Below are 21,773 nucleotides of genomic sequence, written 5' to 3'. Positions count from 1 at the left end.
AGTAGAAATTTTTAAATTTCTTTATTTTTTATTATTATGAATTTTAGCTAATGATTAATAGTATTTTACATAGACTCTTATTTAAGTATTTGATTTTTATAATAATTTTATTTTTCTATGACTATATTTGATATTGATCCTTCTTTTTCTATTCTATCACCAATTTCAATTATTAATTTTTTATTTTATTTTATTTAAACTCTTTATTTAAATATTTTGCTTCCCAAACCATATGAAAATTGTCCTGCTAATTTTTCATAATTTTTAATTCCGATTTTAGTTATTTATTAATCATATTTGATATGGATTTTTTAGTTTAATCTATGACGTTAGATGTTCATAACAAAGAGTGATATAGGTCTTTTTCTTTTTCGATTAATGTGGTAATTTCATAACCTTAATAGTGAATATGAGACTACTCTCACACCATTGTACGAGTTATCATTACTATACTACTCATAATATTTATTTGTTCTATATATAAGTTAAGAAATTTTAGAATTACACTGAGGGAGCTAAAATGTTGTCTATAACGTTTACATCTCTACGCCGGGGGGGGGGGGGGGCGCATCGGCCGCATGTAGCACTGAATGGCACCACAGAAGGAGATATACCCAAATACCAAAGAAACCAGTTGACCATGACTCGGTGCATCCACACGCACCTGCGTATTCATCAAGCATCTACCCACCACACAATTCACAAAGCAAGCCTGCCGGTCCATCCAAGCCAGCGTCTTCAGAGTGAGCAAGTCGTTGATGGGGCAAAGACTTTCCATCACCCGCACACCCAAGAGACCTCCTCCGATTCTCGGCAACGAATAGCCCGAAGAAAAGTCTAAAACCAGCCGAACTCAAGAGCCCACCGCGTCGCCGCTGAAACTGCGATGAAACATACGTCACTGTAGCTTGTGACGATTCTCCAGATGCATGTGGTGCCTTAAATTGTCCCGTTCTCGTACCTGTCACTTCTCTGCAGTGATGATGAAAGCTGAAAGAAAATATGAACCTGTAAGCAGTATTAAATGATCATCTTGCCAGCGTACTAAGATACGCCTGAATTGAATTTCCAATCAGCTCTCATGACAAAGAAGTGATAAGAGGAGTTCGGATTCAGTCGTAAATGAGAACATATCCAGCAACATATTGCACTGAATGCCGCCTCGACCAATAGGACATACTACACCCAGATAGAAAAGAAGTTGGTTGACCATGACTTGGTGCATCCACACGCACCTCACAGTTCACAAAGCAAGCCTGGACTTTTTTATATATTTTAGCTTTTTTAAAATTAATATTTTAATAATAGCCTGCTGAAACCTAAATTTTCAGAAACTAACCCTTTTTGCCACGCCAAAATGCCTAACGTGACTCTTCAACATAGTCACGTCACATTCATTGGCGTGACTAAAGTGACCACGCTGGCGAAAACTCCGATACATTTACACATAAATTCGACGTGACAGCATGAGTCAGGTCAAATTGGTTTGCGTGACTCGGGCAAACAGTATTTTTCGGATGAACAGTGTTTTCTGCGGTTTCAATTATTCTTCTTTTGCTTTCTCTATTTGAATAGTGAGGTTGCCGTACTCTAAAATTCATGAAACTTTTTTTTATGTCCTATAATTCATGATAAATCCATTTTAAAAGGATTCACCTCAATACCCCATCTAGGTTTCAAAATAAAAAACTCCAAAAATGGTTACTTTTAGAAATTCTAGTAATTTTTAAGGCCTCAAATAAATTCCCAAAAATCTGAAAAAATTTATTAATATTCCTATCATGTGGCGTAATAATTTCTAAAATTATTTTCAACCCTAGGTTACTTGGTGAAAAAGTGAGTTTCTTCGCAATGCTCCATTTATATGTATTTTTATCATTTCATACTATTAGCCTTATAAACGTCCTCTAAATAATTAGCAATTATATTCGATTTTCCTCAAAATTTTGCCAACGCTTAATGCAACATGTGCAGGTCCTATTTGCAAACATGCACATCCAATAGAGTCGTAGAATTTGAATTATTCAATTTCGAATGTTGGTATATGTTACAATTTGTTCTATAACAATAATACTTAGGTGACTTGTGGAGCCAAAAAGGATTGCCATTTGCGGTCTAAACCATACCAAATTTATTGTATGGATAGTTCAAAATATGTTTTAGCCAAATCACACACATGATTTTTAGGAAGACTAATAAACTTTAAATTGTGCATGTTTAAACATGGCTAAATGCTATGGCTACCCACAGCCTTTGAGACTACAGTGTGAATTAAGCATTTTGAAACGTACATTTAAATTAGGAAATAATTTCCAATTTTGTTGAAAGTAGGCAATTGATAACATTAATGTTCTTAGGTTTAAGCCATGAGATATGTTCATCAAGAATCTATACACAATTTAGGTTATATTGAATGAAACAGTGGCAACCATTATCTATGAGTAGTTTAACTGTGGATTGGAATGAGCCATCCGATGGTGATTACACGACAGAGCTTTTAGCATGAAATGAAGACACATCTGTCGTGACAAGATTATCCGAATATATTCTGGATGACAAATCAGAAAAGATCCATAAACTTGATTTTGTACTATTGGATCAAGAGGTATCCACAAACATTAGGTACTTTAGAAAAAATAAAAGAGTATACATCATTTAAAATAATTTTCTATGCAAATGTATAGGGAAATGCAATGGAAGCTCAAGTACCACAACGCCATATAGATCAATTCAAACCACACCTTAGAGAAGGAGTTGTATATTTCATAAAGTTTTTCCAAGTGTTCCTAGCTAAGAATAATTATCGAGCAGTTGACCACATATACATGATAAAATTCACGGGTCACACTAAGGTAATTGAATTCCCTGGTGCTTCTCCAACGTTCCCCAAGTATGCATATACTCTAGCATCCGTTGATACATTAAGGACCAGAATTGATTACACTAGAGACATGTCAGGTAACTATATATTCATTTATATATTACATCTACCATTCCTAATATACATTTTATCTATTGTAATACCATCATATAACTTTAATAAAATAACATATAATCTAACATTATACATATACAATAGGACAAAGGGTCTCTATTGAACCTGCTACAACAACTTATGTCAAAAGTATTAAGAAGATAATACGACACCTCTACATTTCGGATGGTAAGTATAACTACATAAAATAACTTATTGTAATTTATATACCAATCTTTACTCTTTTTCATTTATTCTTTCTTTTTAGTCTACTTATTTAAAGTTTATTAGTCTTCTTAAAAATCATGTATGTGGTTCGGCTAAAACATATTCTGAACTATCCATACAATAAATTTGGTATGGTTTAGACCACAAATGGCAATCCTTTTTGGCTCCACAAGTCACCTAAGTATAAATTGTAACATATACCAACATTCGAAATTGAATAATTCAAATTCTACGACTCTATTGGATGTGCAAGTTTGCAAATAGGACCTGTACATGTTGCATTAAGCGCTGGCAAAATTTTGAGGAAAATCGAATATAATTGCTAATTATTTAGAGGACGTTTATAAGGCTAAATAGTATGAAATGATAAAAATGCATATAAATGGAGCATTGCGAAGGAATTCACTTTTTCACCAAGTAACCTAGGGTTGGAAATAATTTTAGAAATTATTACACCACATGATAGGAATATTAATGAATTTTCTCAAATTTTTGGAATTTATTTGAGGCCTTAAAAATTACTAGAATTTCTTAAAGTAACCATTTTTGGAGTTTTTATTTTGAAACCTAGATGGGGTATTGAGGTGAATCCTTTTAAAATGGATTCACATTGAATTATAGGACATAAAAAAAATTTCATAAATTTTAGAGTACGGCACCTCACTGTTCAAATAAAGAAAGCAAAAAAGAGAATAATTGAAACCGCAGAAAACACTGTTTATCAAAAAAAAAAAAAAACCTGTTCACCCGAGTCACGCAAACCAATTTGGCGTGACTCAGCCTGCCACGTCGAATCCACGTGTAAAGGTGTCGGAGTTTCCGCCAGCGTGATCACTTTAGTCACGCCAATGAATGTGGCGTGATTATGTTGGGGAGTCACGTTAGGCATTTTGGCGTGACAAAAAGGGCTAGTTTCTGAAAAATTAGGTTTCGACATGTTATTATTAAAATATTAATTTAAAAAAGGCTAAAATAAAAAAAAATAAAAAAAAGTCGCAAGCCTGCTGATCCATCCAAAGCAAGCTTATTCAGAGTTCATATCCAGTTCACCGTATCACTCGGCACTCGGCACTCGCCACCATGATGGGCAACGGCGCGGGCTTGAACCAGCAGCAGCAGCCGCCGAACAACTGGGCGGGCAATGACGCCAACACGCTGCTGGTGGTGGCGACGCTCATCACCACGCTGACGTACCAGCTCGGGAGCAACATTCCCGGCGGGTACTGGCAGGACACGCTGCTGTCGGATGACAAGAACCTGGTGCTGCACCTCGCCGGCGACCCCGTCATGTGCGACCTGCACCGGCCCAGGTAAGCGGCCGCAAGGCGCGTGCATTCTTGGCCCAATCGAATGGTTTCACCTTGAGACACACGAGCACGTACGCATGAACCGTGCAGGTACTGGGTGTTCATGGCGGCGAGCTGGATGGGTTTCGCGGGGTCGATGCTGATGACGCGCAGCCTACTGGTGCGCATGCATGCCGGTGGAGTCGCGCCGCGTGCGGTGGTCGTTTGCAGTGGCCTCACCGGTAAAGAACATGTCATAAGTAGTGTTTTATCAGTATCAGTTCAAGCGTAATCGGTATTGTTAACGTATCAGTACCGATTCTTAAACTATCACGGGTGAAATATGATTGAGACGTCAAGAAACCGGCACTGATAGTGCCTATCAAAGCCGGTTGGAACTAGAACCGGTACTGATACATGCGTTATATTTATATCCAGCACTTAGCTGCTCTCCTCGTTTGCTCCATTCAGCCTGACGCTGCTCGTCCTCCCCGATCGTCGCCTCCTCCTCGTCTGCAGCCTCCTCGTCACACGTCGACTCGTCACCTCCTCGTCCTCGTCTTCATCATGTGTTAGCCCACCGCCTCCTCCTCCTTGTCGCGCACCGACCGCTGCCTCCTCCCCGTCTGCAGCCTCCTCGTCACGCGTCGGCTCGTCACCTCCTCGTCCTTGTCCTCATCGTACGTCGGCCCACCGCCTCCTCCTCCTCGTCACGCGCCGACCGCCACCACCTCATCCTCGTCATGCGTCGGCCCGCCACCACCTCCTCGTCCTCGTCGCGCGCCGACCGCCGCCTCCTCGTCCTCATCACGCGATGGCCCGCCGTTGCCTCCTTGTATGTGTAGCTCTTTGTAAAAAGATTGTAAAATTCTCTACGTGTTGAACTCAATGGGTCTCTCATCGAAACCACTCCACTGTAAGATTCACTTCTTAACATTTTATCTGATGATAAACTATAATCAAACTACAAATACCTATTGCATATGATCCAAATGTTGTTGTCATTCCAAAGAGGACTCCCAACATAATCGTAAAGAAGTTATCATATATAATCGTTGACAAACAGGATAAAGATCCTTCACCACTATTTGGAGGACGTCAAAACTGGAAACAGAGGGAGGAAAGCTTTAAACTAAATGCTACCATGAAGGTAACTACTTGCCTTTATCATGTGGGTATGCCGTGTAAGCTTCGTCATACTAAAGGTGCATAATTTCTAAGCTATAGTGGCTTAGTGAAGTAGCTAGAAGAGAGGTAAAGGTATAATTGTAGAAAGATTGGGTACATTTTCTTTTGACTCAGTATATTTGGCACTAAAGCATGTGCAGATTTTGTTGACTGCTAAATGAATGGAGCACTACACCTTTAGTAAAGTGGCACAGAACGATATGGTACAAGGAATGCACGAAGCAACAGGATAAGCAGGCTCTAATCATCAAATTAGCAAAGCACGGTGTGCTTCTTCTCCTTTTATCTTCATGCCCCTAAACTGCTTAATGACATATAAAGGTATCACAAGCCATCTTTTATATTCAGTTTTAGTTGTAATTGTTGCAGAAAAAAGATGTGAACTTTACATGTTGTAATTATGAGCATTTTCATGTAAGCTTGATGATAATTTAGATGTCCTTCCTGCAACATCATTTGGTTTGAGAAAAATAGCACTTCTCTATTTTAATAATTTTGACATGCAACTAATTCTAAAATATTGAATCAAGAAATTTCTGCAGTTCTGTAATATGGTTTAAACACTTTGGTCACTGAGCTTGATCATAGGACCTTAGTTTGTAACTACAACTTAAAAAATCTACATCTGTGCATGGCGATCTCAACAAATATGATTATAGGTTCATAAGATTTGAGTCAAATTTTACAATTGTTTACATAATTCAAAGCTATAACATTTCAATTCATGTAACTTATTGCAGTACCTGAACATAATCTCTGTTACAAATTCTTGATGCTTACAGACGTTATGGATGTCTGTCGTCTCAACTGCAGGAAAATTCCTCTATGTTATTCCCTTTGTTTCTCCCAACTCTGCAGAAAATGAAATATGACGAACAAGCAGGTAACATTTCTAAAAGTTGTGTTCATTGAATTTGCATGATTAAGACTGCTTTATACGTAGATACCTCCTCATTTCTCCATGAGTAATCGTCTAATTTTTAGTTTGGTATTAGATTCAGTATTTGCTGCAAAACTAAACCTAATTTCTGTTGTGCTTTTGTATAAAAAAATACGTTGTGACCACATTCACAATGGAAATGCCATACCCAAATGTGACATAGTTACTGCATTTGACAAATTCATACATGCGATCACTGCAACAGTACAATGATGACAACGGTTCTCGATATAAAAGTTCCACTTTTGTTTCAATTCATGCATACACTAATCGCAGATAGAGCTTGTAATTAATATGTGATTCTACTCGTGGAAATTCGGATAATAAGAACAAAGATAGTTTATGCATTTCTATATTCTTTTATTCCAAACATCTTACATTTCAATATTGTCTATAGATCTGAACTCATTTCAATATTGTTTTGTTAACGGTAGGATTAAAAATATACATCATATTTGTATATTGCAACAGATCATACCTTGCCTATTTTTGGACCCATATGAATATAAATATATCCGAAAACTTTTACATGTATCCAAAGTATATCTAATATCGCAAAATATATTTGTATACCTGGGTCATGCAAAACATGGTCTTGAAGGCCGCAAGACATTATCATAGATAAAGAGGCAAAAGAACTGCGAGATAGAATAAATTATAGGCAAATGAATGATTTATAAATTCAAGTGCAGTATAAAAAGTCAGAAAGACATTCCCAAACATTCCCATCTTCGTGAAATTATCTAACGTTTGATAGTTCTATACTTATATTTGCATATCATTTTGACTGATTTCATTCATATATTCGTGTCTGTTTCAAAATTTAACCTCTATTCAAGTGTCAGATAAGTGTAGAAGTTATATGCTTAATCTATATTAAGCAAAGTGCTCCTACCATGGTTCGTTAAAAAAATATTTCTAAGTAAGTGGATCTATGTTGTAAGTGAATCAATAATTAATATGTAGTAGTAACATAATTCAATCATTGACATCAGACAGGCGGCCAACATAATTCTAGTTCTTCTGCATGATCATGCTGATAATCCTTATTGGTACAGGACAAAATTGCTGTTGTTGTGGCCCAAGGAAGAAACTCGGGCTGGCAGTGCTCAGAGCAGATCACGCGGCCCATTGACATGCAGACCGGAGAAGCCCAAGCTGCCAAGCGGCCCGCGTACACCACGTCAAGGGGCATCCTTTTACTACGCTGGGTGGGCGGCCAATTGGGCTCCTGAGCAACGCAACGCGGCTTGTAGACTGAGGCCGCCGCGCTCGGCCCGGACGGAGGGGCGCACGGCCTGACCGGAGCAGTCTGTAGTTTCCTGGAGTTTTTTTTATTTCGAAAATCAAAAATTACAAAATTATATAACCGTTTGAAATATTATACAAGTAGGCTACTGTCGCCCATTGCAAGGGTGGCAACACAACACGATATCATATTTTTAATGGACGATAAGTTTTAAAAAATAAATATACCATCCTTCTAACGGACAATAGGTTAAAAAATAAAAAACATTGTATTTTATTGCTCTTAAAATTCAAAATATTATTAGAATAAAAAATATGTTGTAGAGGATGTTATAATCTATAATAGGTGAAATCTTTATTTTTAAAAACCTTTCAACGTAGGATAATAATCTATTTTTACAATTTTTTCAAACGGCGTCTAGTTTTATATTTTTTATTCTCGGAATATAAAAATAAAAAAATCTAGTTTCCTTGGGCTGCGTTCCGGTGTTGATGAAAGGAGAGCAAGCCTGGATTCATCCCATGATCGATCCCAGCCAGCCGAATATTGGGCGGGTCCTCCTAGTTCAACCAGCGCCACAGGATCACACAGGATTGCCCGATTGGGGAGCTATGCTGTGACCAGGGTTGAAGTTATCGAAAGTCGGAGAAATTTTATTTGGTAAAATTTAAAATTTGGAAAAAAAAAATCGCGATTTTAGCCGTTCGGTAACCGCTCGGTTTTGGTCGGTTACCGAGCGGTTTGGGTTAGTTACCGAGCGATTTTCTCGCATTTTTTAGTCGGTTACCGAGCGGTTTGGATCGGTAACCGCTCGGTTTTCTCGATTTATCGAGCGGTTTTATCGAATTTCAGCGCAGTTCAACAAAAAACCCAAAAAAGGATCAACCTTGTAAAATCAATAACTAATTCATCTGAGCTTCAAATCAAGTGAAAAAAATTTTGTTGGTTTCCTTGTAACATGATCTACATGATAAAAGTATTTATACTCATAAAAAAGTTCAAACTTTTCTGTGAGAAATTGTATTTGTTAAACCAAGTTAAATGCATAGTTTACTCTTTGCTAATCCAAAAATCATGAAACTAATTTTGTTAGTCTTCTTACATGATCCTATGTCTTTTAAAATACATGAAATCATGAATTAGTTATTTGAACATGCATGATTGTGTAAATGTGTTGCGACTAGATTAATTCATAACTGACCCGTCACACCTCAAAAATTAGTGAAACTACTTTGATTAGTTTATTTATACTATGATTTACGTATAAAAAATAATAGTAGACATTAAAAAGTTAATTACAATGCTGTTTCTTAACATATTCACTTTATGCTTGTGAACTTTGTAAAAATCATAGAGAATTTAATAAAACTCTAAATAAAGTGAAATCAATTTTAAAGATTCTCTTCAAATAAGTTTTACATAAGAAAAATATGTTTTTACATGTTACACTTTTCCTTAACGTGAGTTAATAACTGAGCCGCACGCTTCAATTTTTTTTATTTTTTTCAAACTTTCTCCCTATAGAATATGATGCAAACGACATTATTTTTGAAAAACAAAATTCACAGAAGGTCTTAGAATTGTGTCTAGTTTTTTTAAGATTTTTTTGAATTTTTTTGAATTTTTTTATTTTTTTGAATTTTTTGAATTCAAATTTCGGTTACCGTTCGGTTTCTGAAACCGGACCGGACCGAGAAGTTCGGTAACCGTGATTTTTGGGCGGTTACCAACGCATTTGTGAACCGTGGCTGTGACCACTTCGCGAAGCACCCAGATCTGGTGTTTAAAATTTTATCATATTAGTTATTAGATCATTAGTTGATAAATACAAATCTTATAAAATATGATATTATAGTCATATAATAAAGTAAGTGGTGAAATAAATTCACCAAACTAATAAGTACACAAAAAACTCTGCAAAGGCTCACAAGCAACAAAGTCTAGATCACTAAAGAATGCAACAGGATCAATATGGGGATATGCTATACCACAGATAACTCAGGTACGGACACGACTAAGACTTATTTATTAGCCTCACTCTTTGCATCAGTGAAGGCTAAGTCTTTGAAATCATAAGCAAGAATGAGTACTAACATACTCAATAAGTCACAACCTTTGTCCTACATCAAAAGATATAAATATACATACAGTGTTGATAAAAATATGGCTATAAGTTTAATTTTGCAGAAATACTAAGTTTATACATATAAGGGTTTATTTTTATAAGAGTGGTTTGGTGGAAAAATCATATCATCATTGTCAAATGAAGGATGCATTCGGACTTGGTGGAAGGTAACCATGTCTAAATTTTAATGTTGTCGAATATTTTATCCATAGCAACCCATGACTTACTATCAGACCTATTTTCAAAAACAGGCACACCTTGTTCACTCACTCTAATAAAACGCACGTAACTCATACTAGTTGTTGTGATCAAATCATAGCTCATCCGTTGTGGCAGCGCGACTCAACAAAGCTATTACCCACCTCAGCATTATCCCACTAGACGTCTACAGGAGCTATCCAGGAGTTCTTGACCTATATTAGACCTCTAACCAGGTCGATAAAACTGCACCTACTTACTCCTGCTCCATGGTCTCATGTTATACTCCTGCCTTCGGACGACCAGTAGACTAACTGGTGAGATTTAGACTAAGTCTTATCGTATATAGGGTTGAGTGGTTATAATATGAAGACTATGTAAGATATCACACCAACTCGGTCTTTAATCGAGCCAAGGCAAACATCTTCGCGTTAAATCTGCCACACATGTAGCACTTAAAATCCAAAGGCATTTTCAGTGGAAACCCTAATTTGTCTCAGCTTTAACTTGTTCTGTTTTTTTTTAACTACTTGTTACTTCTTCTCATCCCGAAACCCAAATATTAACAAAGCATCATAATTTTCACACAGTTCATAGAACTAGTATGGCAAATCATGAAAGAACATGTAGTACATAGTCCTAAGCATACTACTAACAAGTGATCTATCATAGTGTAATAAATATTATTGAGAAGATAATTCTATGGTTATCAAAATTACATTCAGGTTGATAGCAATCAGAATGGCTAATCTACAATAGAATATAACTAGACTAACAGATAAAATTATATGATTAAGTAATACTTTATACAATTATTTGATGAAAAATAGCTACTATATGTTATGGTGGTAAAATCTAGGTTCAACATAATCAACGAGGGAAAACGGATTTAGACTTGACTTCATTGAATTCTTCGAGAGAGTCCTGCTTGAAGTCATGTGTTCCCAGCTCCTTCTCCTCCTCGAATGCTCCGGTTTCTAAAACGTGGTACACAACAAACAAAATAAATACATATAAACAAAAATAAACTCCAAAAATTATGAAACTAATGAGAATGGATAGAGCTTGAATTTAGATAAATATTGGCGAAAGAATCATTAAAATGAGAGTTGAAATGGAGGAGAAACAGACTTCTGAAATTAATTTTGAGAAAAAGAAAAGAGTTATTGTGACGATATTGTTCATTTGGGATGTGTGCTGTGCGAATGGGTTGGAACTACGTAGATGGGCCAATGGGATGGCACTGTTGGGCTCTGCAAGCCACTAGGCCGTGCGGCCCAGTGCCGGCCCGAGGGGGAAACGGTGCCCCGGCTTTAATGGGTACTAGGTGGCACCGTCGCTCGGTCACCGGCCCGTGGCGACGAGGAGGAAGAGGCGGACATGAGGGTTCCATTATGCAAGGTTTCCGAGCGTGAGAGGGGCGGAGGTAGGGTGGCGGCGAGCCGCCATTGGCAAGGTTCGGGAGCTCGGTGGAGGACGGAGGAGGGGAGAGGGTAGAAGAGGTGGCTGGGGTGCTCCGGGTTGCTCAACGGCGATGGATTTGTGACGGAGGGCAAGATTAAGGGAGAAGGGGAGAGCTTGTCTCAACGGGGAGAGAGAAAACTAAGGAGGGGTGGCTACTTGCTTGGGGAAGCCAGGGTGGCAAGGTGCAGCGGGGCCTTTTGTAAGCGGGGGTGGCCGAAGCGGTGGTAGGGGACGGTGCATTAGGGAGTAAGGGCCGTCGTGGCGTGGCGCTGTGGCGTGTTGGTGCGCGTGTGCCTGGGTCAGCAAAGCCGCCGACTCAGCTGCAATTGCGGTGGGGGACAGCGGGCGTGGAGCAGCAAAGGTGAGTAAGGACCAGGTGCGGCGCGTGCTCAGCACTCGACGGGTAGTGTGGAGAAGAGCACGGTTGTTGTGCGCGCGAGAGAGGACGGAGGAGATGAGCATGACTGAGCTGAGCCAGGGAAGGAGGGAGAGGAGGCGCGGGTCAGAAAGAGAGGGAGACGGGCCAACACGGGGAAGAAGGAAAGAGGCCGGGAGAGAAAGGGAGATCGGCCCAAAGAGAGAGCAGGCCTCGGAGAATAATGATCTTCAAAATTTTGAAAATTTGAAGACGTTACACTTCGCTTTGGAACCGGAGGACTAACATTACATGATAAATTTAACAGAGGACACCAATAAACATAATTCATCAGATATATTAGATACAGTGGATAAAATTAAAACAAAATTCAAATAAAATTTAAATAAAATAATGATAACCATGGTAAAAAAAAATCTACCAGATCCACAGGTACATCTGGTAAACGTGACATATTTGGGTAAAAAAAAATCTCCTGCGTGGGATGCCGTGTGAAACAGTTAATGGTTGTCGTAGAAAGTGAGCGAGGTTTATTATGGACAAGTCACCTTCCCCGGGCAACGCCTTCTCCAATTTCCAGCCCAAAACAGTCAGGAACCGCATGGAGATGGAGTCGTCCGCGCCAAGAAAGACAAAGCATGTGAATGTGTGTGCGGTCGATTATTCACCTTAACAGTGCACGTACTGCCTCACGGGTCGCCGCAAAAATGACCGGTTTCTTGGTACATCGGTGTTTGGCAGCTAGGCGGCATCGTTCAGATTTGATGGAATCCAGCAATATCCATTTCCGCGGGACTCGACGCTGCCAGCGAGCAAATTAATGCATTTCACCTCCCCCGGTACGCCTCTGCTGAGGTCCGGTGCAGCCCAAATGTGCCTTTTCGGTAACCCGCTCCTCGAGGAAAGAAAGTCATGGATGAACAGCGAAAGTAACAGTTTTTTGTGATGTGATGAACAGTAATTTACAGTACAATACTATTATGATTCCTGCTTATGAAATACTATGCTAAATTCACTGTATATTAATACTATAGTAAAACTATATCACTAAATTTGGACGTTCGGTTTCCATTCCAACATGGAAAAGCGAAGCAAAGTTGTGGGCATTGTTCCGCTTCTTCGTTATGTGTAGCCACTAGCTTCCGTACACGATAACACAAGCAAGCTGTCGTGCCTACCCCTCGTTTTAGGCTTTTAGCCACTGACGCTGAAATTTCTCCGATGAACCATCCCATGCAAGGGCCAACGTATAATCCGGAGAATGAACAACGGCGAGTGCCCCGGGTTGGTAAATCCGGGAAAATCTCAAGTTGGATAGGTCTGCAGGTGTGCCAGGTCGCGCCCACTGCCCCTTAGCAACCTTTTCCACGAGAATATCACTAGCAGCCTAGCACCTAGCAAGCTCCAAGCTGTTGAACTTTACGCACCTCTAATAGTTATAGATTTTAACTCTGAGAAAATTTCTTAAAGTTTATATGGTTTTTGACCTTCATAATTTTTTATATCTTACAGAGAAAAAATATACCGGAAGGACTTGCAAGTAATAACTCTTCTCTTTAAAGCCAGTACTTGCTTACTTCTCTTCTCCGTAAGGTACAGTAAATTACGTTAGTTACGATATTAAAAAATATACTCTCTCATCTAAAAGATTAGCAGTTATGTCCACTATTAGTGATACTCTTACTGTGCTACTCTTGAACCACGAGTCCTCCGACTCCTCTCGCTCCCGACGAACCGCTACGCGAACCCACTTTCTCGCTGCGCGTCGTCGTTTTCCTTTGCTCTAAAAGCCTTGCCTTGGGTTAGGCTATTATTCGGCCTCCCTTGGTTACAGCCTCCGCACGCGCATGTCCCTTTCACCGGGATCACTGACCGAGTGACTCCGCTCCTGCAAGGTAAGTGTGCATTGCGCCCATTGAATTCGTTCGTTCGATGCGTGTGAACGAATTGATTCGGTCTGAAAACTCGCAAGCACATCCAAGGCCCTGACCGGGGGAGGCACCACCGCGGCAGACCGAGAAGGCTGCCCAAAGTACTCTGCCGTCTGCAATTTATTTGATGCCGAGCCATCAACACACTCAACACAGAGAAATACGGTGCCTCTTTTTGCACTTCAAAATCTTCAGTGAAGTGCTTGTCCTATTTTATCAACTTTTATTTATTTCTCTCTTTTCGCGAGGATTTTCCGGTCACATTCTCTAGGTGCAGAATTATTCTGGGCAACGTTCGCCCAGGGTGCCAGTTCCGGTGACAATGGGAAGCAATCAGCAATCAGTCACCTGGATGCTGGGTGCTGCACTCGCGCTCCATAACAACAGCGCGAGGCGCGCGAACCACGAAGGCCGCCATGACCGTGGCTCCAAAGCTGCCGCACTAGTACCATGCATATCCAAACCAAACGAGCCTTGTGGACGACCAAGAGGGAAGGTTTCGCAGCACCAATCCACTATATAATTTCGGCAAATCGGCCATTCTTCGGCAATAAAATAGCAGGTCCACGAGAAGGCACTCGCCCGCCAAAAGAAGCTGCATCTTTTATGGCCCGCGGAAAGTACCGAGTGCTAGCGTTGTTTGTTTGCTGAATTATCACTGCTATCAGGGTCACCATGTAGCGCAAGCTGTGCGAATGCGACAGCCTGAGCATAGCCTCCCCTAGGTGCGCCTCCAGAGCCAAAAGGTGCAAACCGGCACAACAGAAGCGCGTGGCGAGCTGACGCCAGTTGGAATGTGGCCCATATATGGCCCATTCACCAAAATGCAAAGTTAGAAAGTTTAGTCTCATATTATCAAGACAAGATATGTAGATTAATTTAAATAGTAGAGTTCTCTCCTCTTTTTAAAATAGAGAAATGAGAAAGAAAGAATTAGCTTTGCTATATTCAAACTTTGTGAAAATCCGCGTGGCTTGCGACGCGCGATCGTGGGGTGGTGTTGTAGCACAAAATAGCAAGTCTCTTTTGTTGCTCTCTAATTGATCAGTTATGAGAGGCTGCAAATTAGTGGATGATTTATGAGAGGAAATGGCTACAAGAGGACAGTCAATTCCATATAAATCCTGGAGACCTTCAGGCTTTCAGGGGCACAACTTTCTGCTCCATATTTTCTTCCTCTATCCATCCAAATCACTGTTTTTGTGTGTTACGCTGCCAGATCTCATTGGCCCTTCTCCTTGGCGTGCACAAGGGTGGAGAGTGAGCGGTATCTTGTCATGAAGCCCGCATAAGAGATGGCAATAAGGTTTCTGGGCAGCGTATCTACGTAACTGCTCTGTGCTGCTTCATCTACGATCTGCACAGATGCGAATTGACACATCGTCAAATGCATCCCTTCATCAAACCCGATTGTGAGTTCTTAGTGACCCTAATGGAATTTTGGTATTGTTGCTTGTTGCTTGGGTTAGAAGTTTGTTCATCTGATATAGTTTGTGAAATGTGCATCTCTGTAGAATCTGGTAATAGAATTTTGCACATGTTACCAACAATTCAGAAATCTTATTGCGTCAATTCTTATTCAGCAATGGCTGGTGCTTCGGATGCAATGAAACCTGAGAGGTTTGCTGATGGCATGAACTTCCGTAGATGATAAACTAGAGTCAAGTTTTGGCTCATGTCGTTGGGACTGTGGAGGGTAATCCATCCGCAGATGCCACTCACGGTTGATCAAAACGCCACCTTTGGGTTGCATCTTGACCTTATTATCATATCAGTTGTATGATGTATATATGAATTACACAAACCCCATAGAATTGTGAGATGCACTTGGGCGCAAATTTACGGTCTCTGAATCTAGTCGCTTGCTTTGTACCTGTGAGCAATTCTATGACTACAACATGGATGTTGCGAAGTCGATAGTTGCACAAGCCATGAGATGCAACTTTTATTTGGAGAGATCATAAGATTGGGTTGTGTCCTGCCTGATAGGTTTGTGGCAGCGAGCATTATTGCCAAACTTCCTGCATCATGGAGGGATTTTGCCACTAGCCTGAAACACAAGAGGGAAGAGATCTCCACCGAGGATTTGATTATAGTCCTCGATGTGGAGGAAAAGGCAAGAGCAAAGGACATGCCGAGTACATCCGCAGTAGCGGAAAATGGTGCTAATGCAAACAGCATAGAGAAAAAATTGTACGACAAGAACAAGGGCAAGTTGCAGGATGGTGGAAAGACAAAGAAAACCACTAACAGTAAAACTAGAGAAGATGGGTATCTAAACAAGAAGGTTGTGAATGTTACATTGACAACAGCGGCAATGAGACCAAATCTTATGGGTATGGTAATCTACCAGTTGTATTTTTATATCACAATCAACAGGTCAATGAGTTGATATTGGTGCCAATATACATGTGTTTTTTGATATTTCCTTGTTTTTCTCTTACCAGGGAGCGTGGTCTTCCTCCGTCCTGGTGGGAAACGGATCTGCTACTTCTATTCTTGGTGTTGGTACTGTCGAACTGAAGCTCAATTTAGGGAAGATTGTCCATTTGAAGAACGTGCAGCATGCTCCAATAATAAACAGGAACTTTATTAGTGGTTCTTTACTTTGACAGGATGGTTATAAGTTAGTGTTCGAGTCCAATAAAGTTGTAATATCTAAATTCAGGAATTTTGATAGTAAAAACTATGAGAGCAGAGGCTTGTTTCACCTAAGTACTATTGAGTCCAATTATAATTTGAATGTTGCATCTATGAATAATATTTGTGAGGTCAGCTCTTGGAACTCTCGTTTCTATCATATTGGTTTTGGCACCATTGTTCGAATATCCATATTAGAGTTAATTTTGAAATTTGATATTGTCAAAGGATCAAAGTGCTAATCATGTGTTCAAGCTAAACAACCTCAAAAACTTTTTAAAGGATTAGAGGAAAAGAGAAATTTGGCACCACTAGATCTTATTCATTCTAATTTGTGTGAGATGAATGGATTGTTGACTAAAGGAGACAAGATATATTTTATGACCTTAATTGATGATGCAACACGCTATTACTATGTTTATTTACTGAAAACAAAAGATGAAGCTCTAGATTACTTTAAAATTTATAAGGTTGAGGTTGAGAACCAACTTGAGAGGAAAATTAAGCGATTTACGTGATAATTGTGGAGGAGAGTATATCTCAAATGAATCCTCTTGATTTTGTATTGAGCATGAAATTATCCATGAAGTTACACTACCATATTCACCCTAGTCGAATGGGATAGCTGAGAGGAAAAACCAGACACTTACAGACTTGGTGAATACCATGTTAGAGAGTGTCGGTATGCTTTACGAATGGTGGGGGGAAGCTATTTTGATAGCCACTTTCGTCCTATACAGAGTTGTGAAAAAAGAATAGAGATGTCACTCCGTATGAGGGATGAAAAGGGAGAAAAACCAATGTCAATTTTCTATGCTCTTAGGGTGTTTGGCAAAAGTCAATATACCTACGCTGAAAAAGAGAAAGTTGGGACCCAAAATAATTGATTGCGTGTTTTTAGGTTATGCTCAAAATAGCATGGTCTATAGATTTTTAGTAGTGAGATCTGATACTTAGAAATTAGTACTAATAATGCAATCATGGAGTCAAGAGATGGTTCATTCTTTGATAATATTTATCCCATGAGAGCAGCATGCAGTTCTAACTATAATGAGTATAATGAAACTCATGTAGATACTTCTGAACCTTTATACCACCTGAATCAAATAATGAGATATCTAACAAGGATGCCAATATAGTTGATGAGGCTCCTAGGAGGAGCAAAATACCGAGCATTGCAAAATATTTTGGTGATGACTTTATTGTATATCTTGTCGATGATGTGCCGAAAACTCTTTCGGAGGCCTTTGCATCTCCTGATGTAGAGTATTGGAAAGAGGTAGTCCATAGCAAGATAGACTCTATCATGTATAATGGGACTTAGGAGATTACTGATACTCCAAGCGGTTGTAAACCAGTTGGATGTAAGTGAATCTTTAAAAAGAAATTGAGGTCTGATGGTACTATTAAAAGTAAAAGGCTATGCTTTTGGTCAAGGGTTATACCCAAAAAGAGGGAGAGAATTTCTTTGATACTTATTCTCCTGACACAAGAATTACTAACATCATAGTGCTTCTTGCGTTAGTAGCTTCCTATGATTTACATGTTCATCAAATGAATGTAAAATAGCTTTCCTTGTTGGAGAGTTACAGGAAGAAATTTATATGGAGCAATCAGATGGTTTTCAAATTTCTGGGCAAGAAAATAAGGTGTGCAAATTATTAAAATCCCTATATAGCCTTAAATAAGCACCTAAAAAGGGGCATGAAAAATTTGATAACACATTAACATATGTTGGATTCTATGTCAATGAGGCAGACAAGTGTATATACTATCGCTTTGGTGGGGGTCAAGGAGTAATATTGTGTTTATATGTTGATGACATACTAATTTTTGGAACAAATACTGTCGTGATGGATGAAATCAAAATCTTCTTGTCTCGTTTTTTTAGATGAAATATTTGGGTCCTGCAAATGTTATTTTGAATATTAGATTGATAAAGAGTGAAGATGAGATCACTTTAAATCAATCCCACTATGCGAAAAAGATTCTTAGCCGATTTGGCTTTAAAGACTGTAAAGTTTCTCTGACTCTATATGATGCGAGTGTGAAACTTTGAAAGAATGAAGGACAAGGAATAGATCAATTGAGATATTCATAAATAATTGGGTGTCTTATATATTTGTCTAGTGCAACGAGACCTACCATTTCCTTTGCTGCGAGTAAATTAAGCCAGTTCTCGTCGAATCCAGGAGATGATCATTAGAAGGCACTTGAGTAAGTGTTGCGCTATTTGAGAGGCACAACATCATTTGGGATTCACTACCCATGATATCCATTTGCGTTAGAAGGATATAGTGATTTCAATTGGATCTCAGATGCAGATGAGATCAAAGCTACCAACAGCTATGTCTTCGCACTTGGAGGTGATGTAATTTCATAGTGATCTTGTAAACAGACTATTTTGATGAGATCAACCATGGAAACAGAACTTGTTGCACTAGAGATAGCCACTGTTGAAGTTGAATGGCTAAGAGAGCTTCTATTGGACTTACCATTGGTTGAGAAGCGAATACCACCAATCCTTATGTGATGCGATAACTAAATTGTGCTAGCCAAGGTTATGAGTATTAAGAATAGTACTAAGTCCTCCAAACATGTGAAGTGTAGACTTAAATCTGTCAGAAAAATGAGAAACTTTGGAGTAATAGTTGTGAGCTACGTGCGTCCTGAGAAAAATCTGGCAGACCCTTTTACAAAGGGATTACCACGAAATGCAATTTCAGTGGTGTCCAAGGACATGGGAATGAGGCCCATTTGAGTTAGTGCATCACAATGGTAATCTATCCTTTTGAGCGGAGATCCCGTGAATTAGGTAATAGGAAAAACAAGTTGATGATGTAACCAAAGAGTATATTACATATCTTCGTACACATGTTCAAAATAAAAGTACTCTTGATTGCATAGAAGGTTGCGTAAAACCTTAATGTTTTTCGTTGGAAAAGATATTAGCCTGTAGGATATCTTGAAGGAAAACACCTACTTAAACCTAACTGTTTGGTCGTAGTTCATGAGAACAGGGCATTCTCTTAGAAAGCTCGTGAGAAGATATGAGAGTAGACTATAAACACTCCGTTTAGGCGAGGTTGCTTTAGCAGCCTAGTATCAGTTGAAATTTTAAGTGAAATATGCCCACACAAAGCTATGAATTCAAGGCATAATCCATTCATCAGTTGTGGAAAGATGAATCTTGATATTCTAGATGTAAGTTCAACTCATACGAGACTTATACTAAAAACTGGTATATTGACAGCACTTTAATATAGTGATCTTTTTCCTTCTTTTTCTTGCTTTGGCATTGGTGGGGGGTTGTTGAAATATGGTGCTATAAGGCCCATTCATGATAATGTAAAACAAGAAGGTTTAGTTCCATACTATCAAGATAAGAGGATGTACACTAACTTAAATAGTGGAATTTTCTCCCTTCTTTGAAATAGAGAAATGATAAAAGAAGAATAGGCTTTGCTATATTCACAGTTCGCGTATCTTTGCGTGAAAATCCGTATGACTTGGGACACGCGACCGTAACGTGGTGTGGCAGCACAAAATAGAAAGTCTTTTTTGCTACTCTCCCTTTTAATTGCGATGAATGCCATAATCACGGGAGTGATTGGTCCGTTATGGGAGGTTGTTAATTAGTGAGCGATTTATGAAAGGAAACGGTTCTAAAAGGATAGCCAAATCCATATAAATCCTAGATATGTTCAGGCTTTTAGGGAGGCATAACTTTTTGCTCTATATTTTATTCTCTATTTATCCATATCATTGTTTTTGTTTGCTACGCTGCCTAATCTGGCCAACCCTTCTCCTTATCGTGCATAAGGGAGGAGGGTGAGTGGTATCTCTGAGCATTTATCGTCGTGAAGCCCACACGAGGGATGGTAATAAGGTTTTTGGGCAACGTATCTGTGCGACCGCTCTGCACTGTTTCATCTACAATCTACACAACTGCGAATCGACACATCATCAAATTTATCCATTCATCAACCTGACTCTGAGTTCTTGAAGACCCTGATAGAATTTTGATATCATTGCTTGCTTCTAGGGTTAAAATTTTGTTCATCAATTATAGTTTATGAAATATGTTTATGTGTAGAATATGGTATTAGAATTTTGTGCACAACACACTTCACCTACAGGGCTTGTAGTAAAAGCCCACGGCCGTCGCCGGAAGGGAGAAAAGAAAATATTTGCGCGCAAAAGAGTGGAGATGTACGTAGCCAGTAACGTATCCAAGGCAAATTTCAAGCCTGAAAAGGTAACGTACCAGCCATTGCTGTTCTTCTTTGATTTTATACCTATAGGGCACCAACACTAGCTCCAGTACCATAACTTACGCGATACGCGATAGCATGGCATACTACTCGGGACAAGGAAGGAGCTACGCGTACAGCGTGACGACGAGAGTGCCGTTTGTGTGCAAGCTAACGTCTCGTGTGTACGTGACGTCGCGCACGAAACCGCTTGTTCCCGAGCCTCGAACTCACCGATCCGGCGGACCGTTGGGGGCCGCCATATCGCATCGGCATGGCATGCACCACACCCGCATCGAGGCCATTTCTCGGGAAAGAAATTTTATGAAAACGGATCTTTCGTATAGATCTATGTAGTATCGCGATATGTGTTTTCGCACGTGTAGACACGCACATGCGTGTACTGTGGATGACATCTCATCAAGTTCCTACGTGCACGGATCTTATAAAATTTCTTTCCTATTTTCCGATGATTTAAAAAGATAAGTAAGACTCTATTTATATCAATTATTTTGTAATGACGATTGATGGAAGCCGATATGATCTGGTGAGGGCACAAACACCCTCCGAGGTGGTAAGAATCGTCCGTGATTTCATCGTCCCGCGCGTACGTGCTGCACCATGCCGATCGATCGAAGCCGCCTCGCCGAGGGCATCCGGTTGAAGAACCGGCTGAGAGGATAATGTCAGACACGGCGCCATGCCGATGCGGAGTCTGACCAGGATTAGCGCAGGATACGATCATAGATAGTCTGACCTGCAACTCGATAATCGTTTTTTATGTAACCAAGCAAGTTGGTTATTGATAAAGAAGGTAATCTGCACATGGACAAGCTCAGCAAATACATCCCGGCAGTACGGTTCTCAAGATTAATAAACACATTTCCTTGGTCATACTCGATCAAGCATAAAACAAGTGAA

General features: G+C 39.6%; 1 protein-coding gene and 1 pseudogene across 1 annotated transcript; both read left to right on the top strand.

Annotated features, from left to right (window-relative positions):
• The first annotated feature begins 4,203 nt into the window (after positions 1-4,203).
• Positions 4,204-6,449, top strand: LOC133910488 (uncharacterized; annotated as a pseudogene).
• Positions 6,450-15,544: 9,095 nt separating this feature from the next.
• LOC133910487 (uncharacterized) lies at positions 15,545-16,571 on the top strand. Its single transcript, XM_062352868.1, has 3 exons — positions 15,545-15,579; positions 15,949-16,300; positions 16,407-16,571. The coding sequence occupies exons 1-3, from the start codon at positions 15,545-15,547 to the stop codon at positions 16,569-16,571; spliced, it is 552 nt and encodes a 183-aa protein (XP_062208852.1).
• Positions 16,572-21,773: the final 5,202 nt, after the last annotated feature.

The sequence above is a fragment of the Phragmites australis genome, chromosome 3 (genome assembly GCF_958298935.1).
Source record: "Phragmites australis chromosome 3, lpPhrAust1.1, whole genome shotgun sequence".
Lineage (NCBI taxonomy): Eukaryota > Viridiplantae > Streptophyta > Magnoliopsida > Poales > Poaceae > Phragmites > Phragmites australis.
The sequence above is the reverse complement of the archived record's forward strand: the minus strand, read 5'-3'. Positions and strand labels throughout refer to the sequence as shown.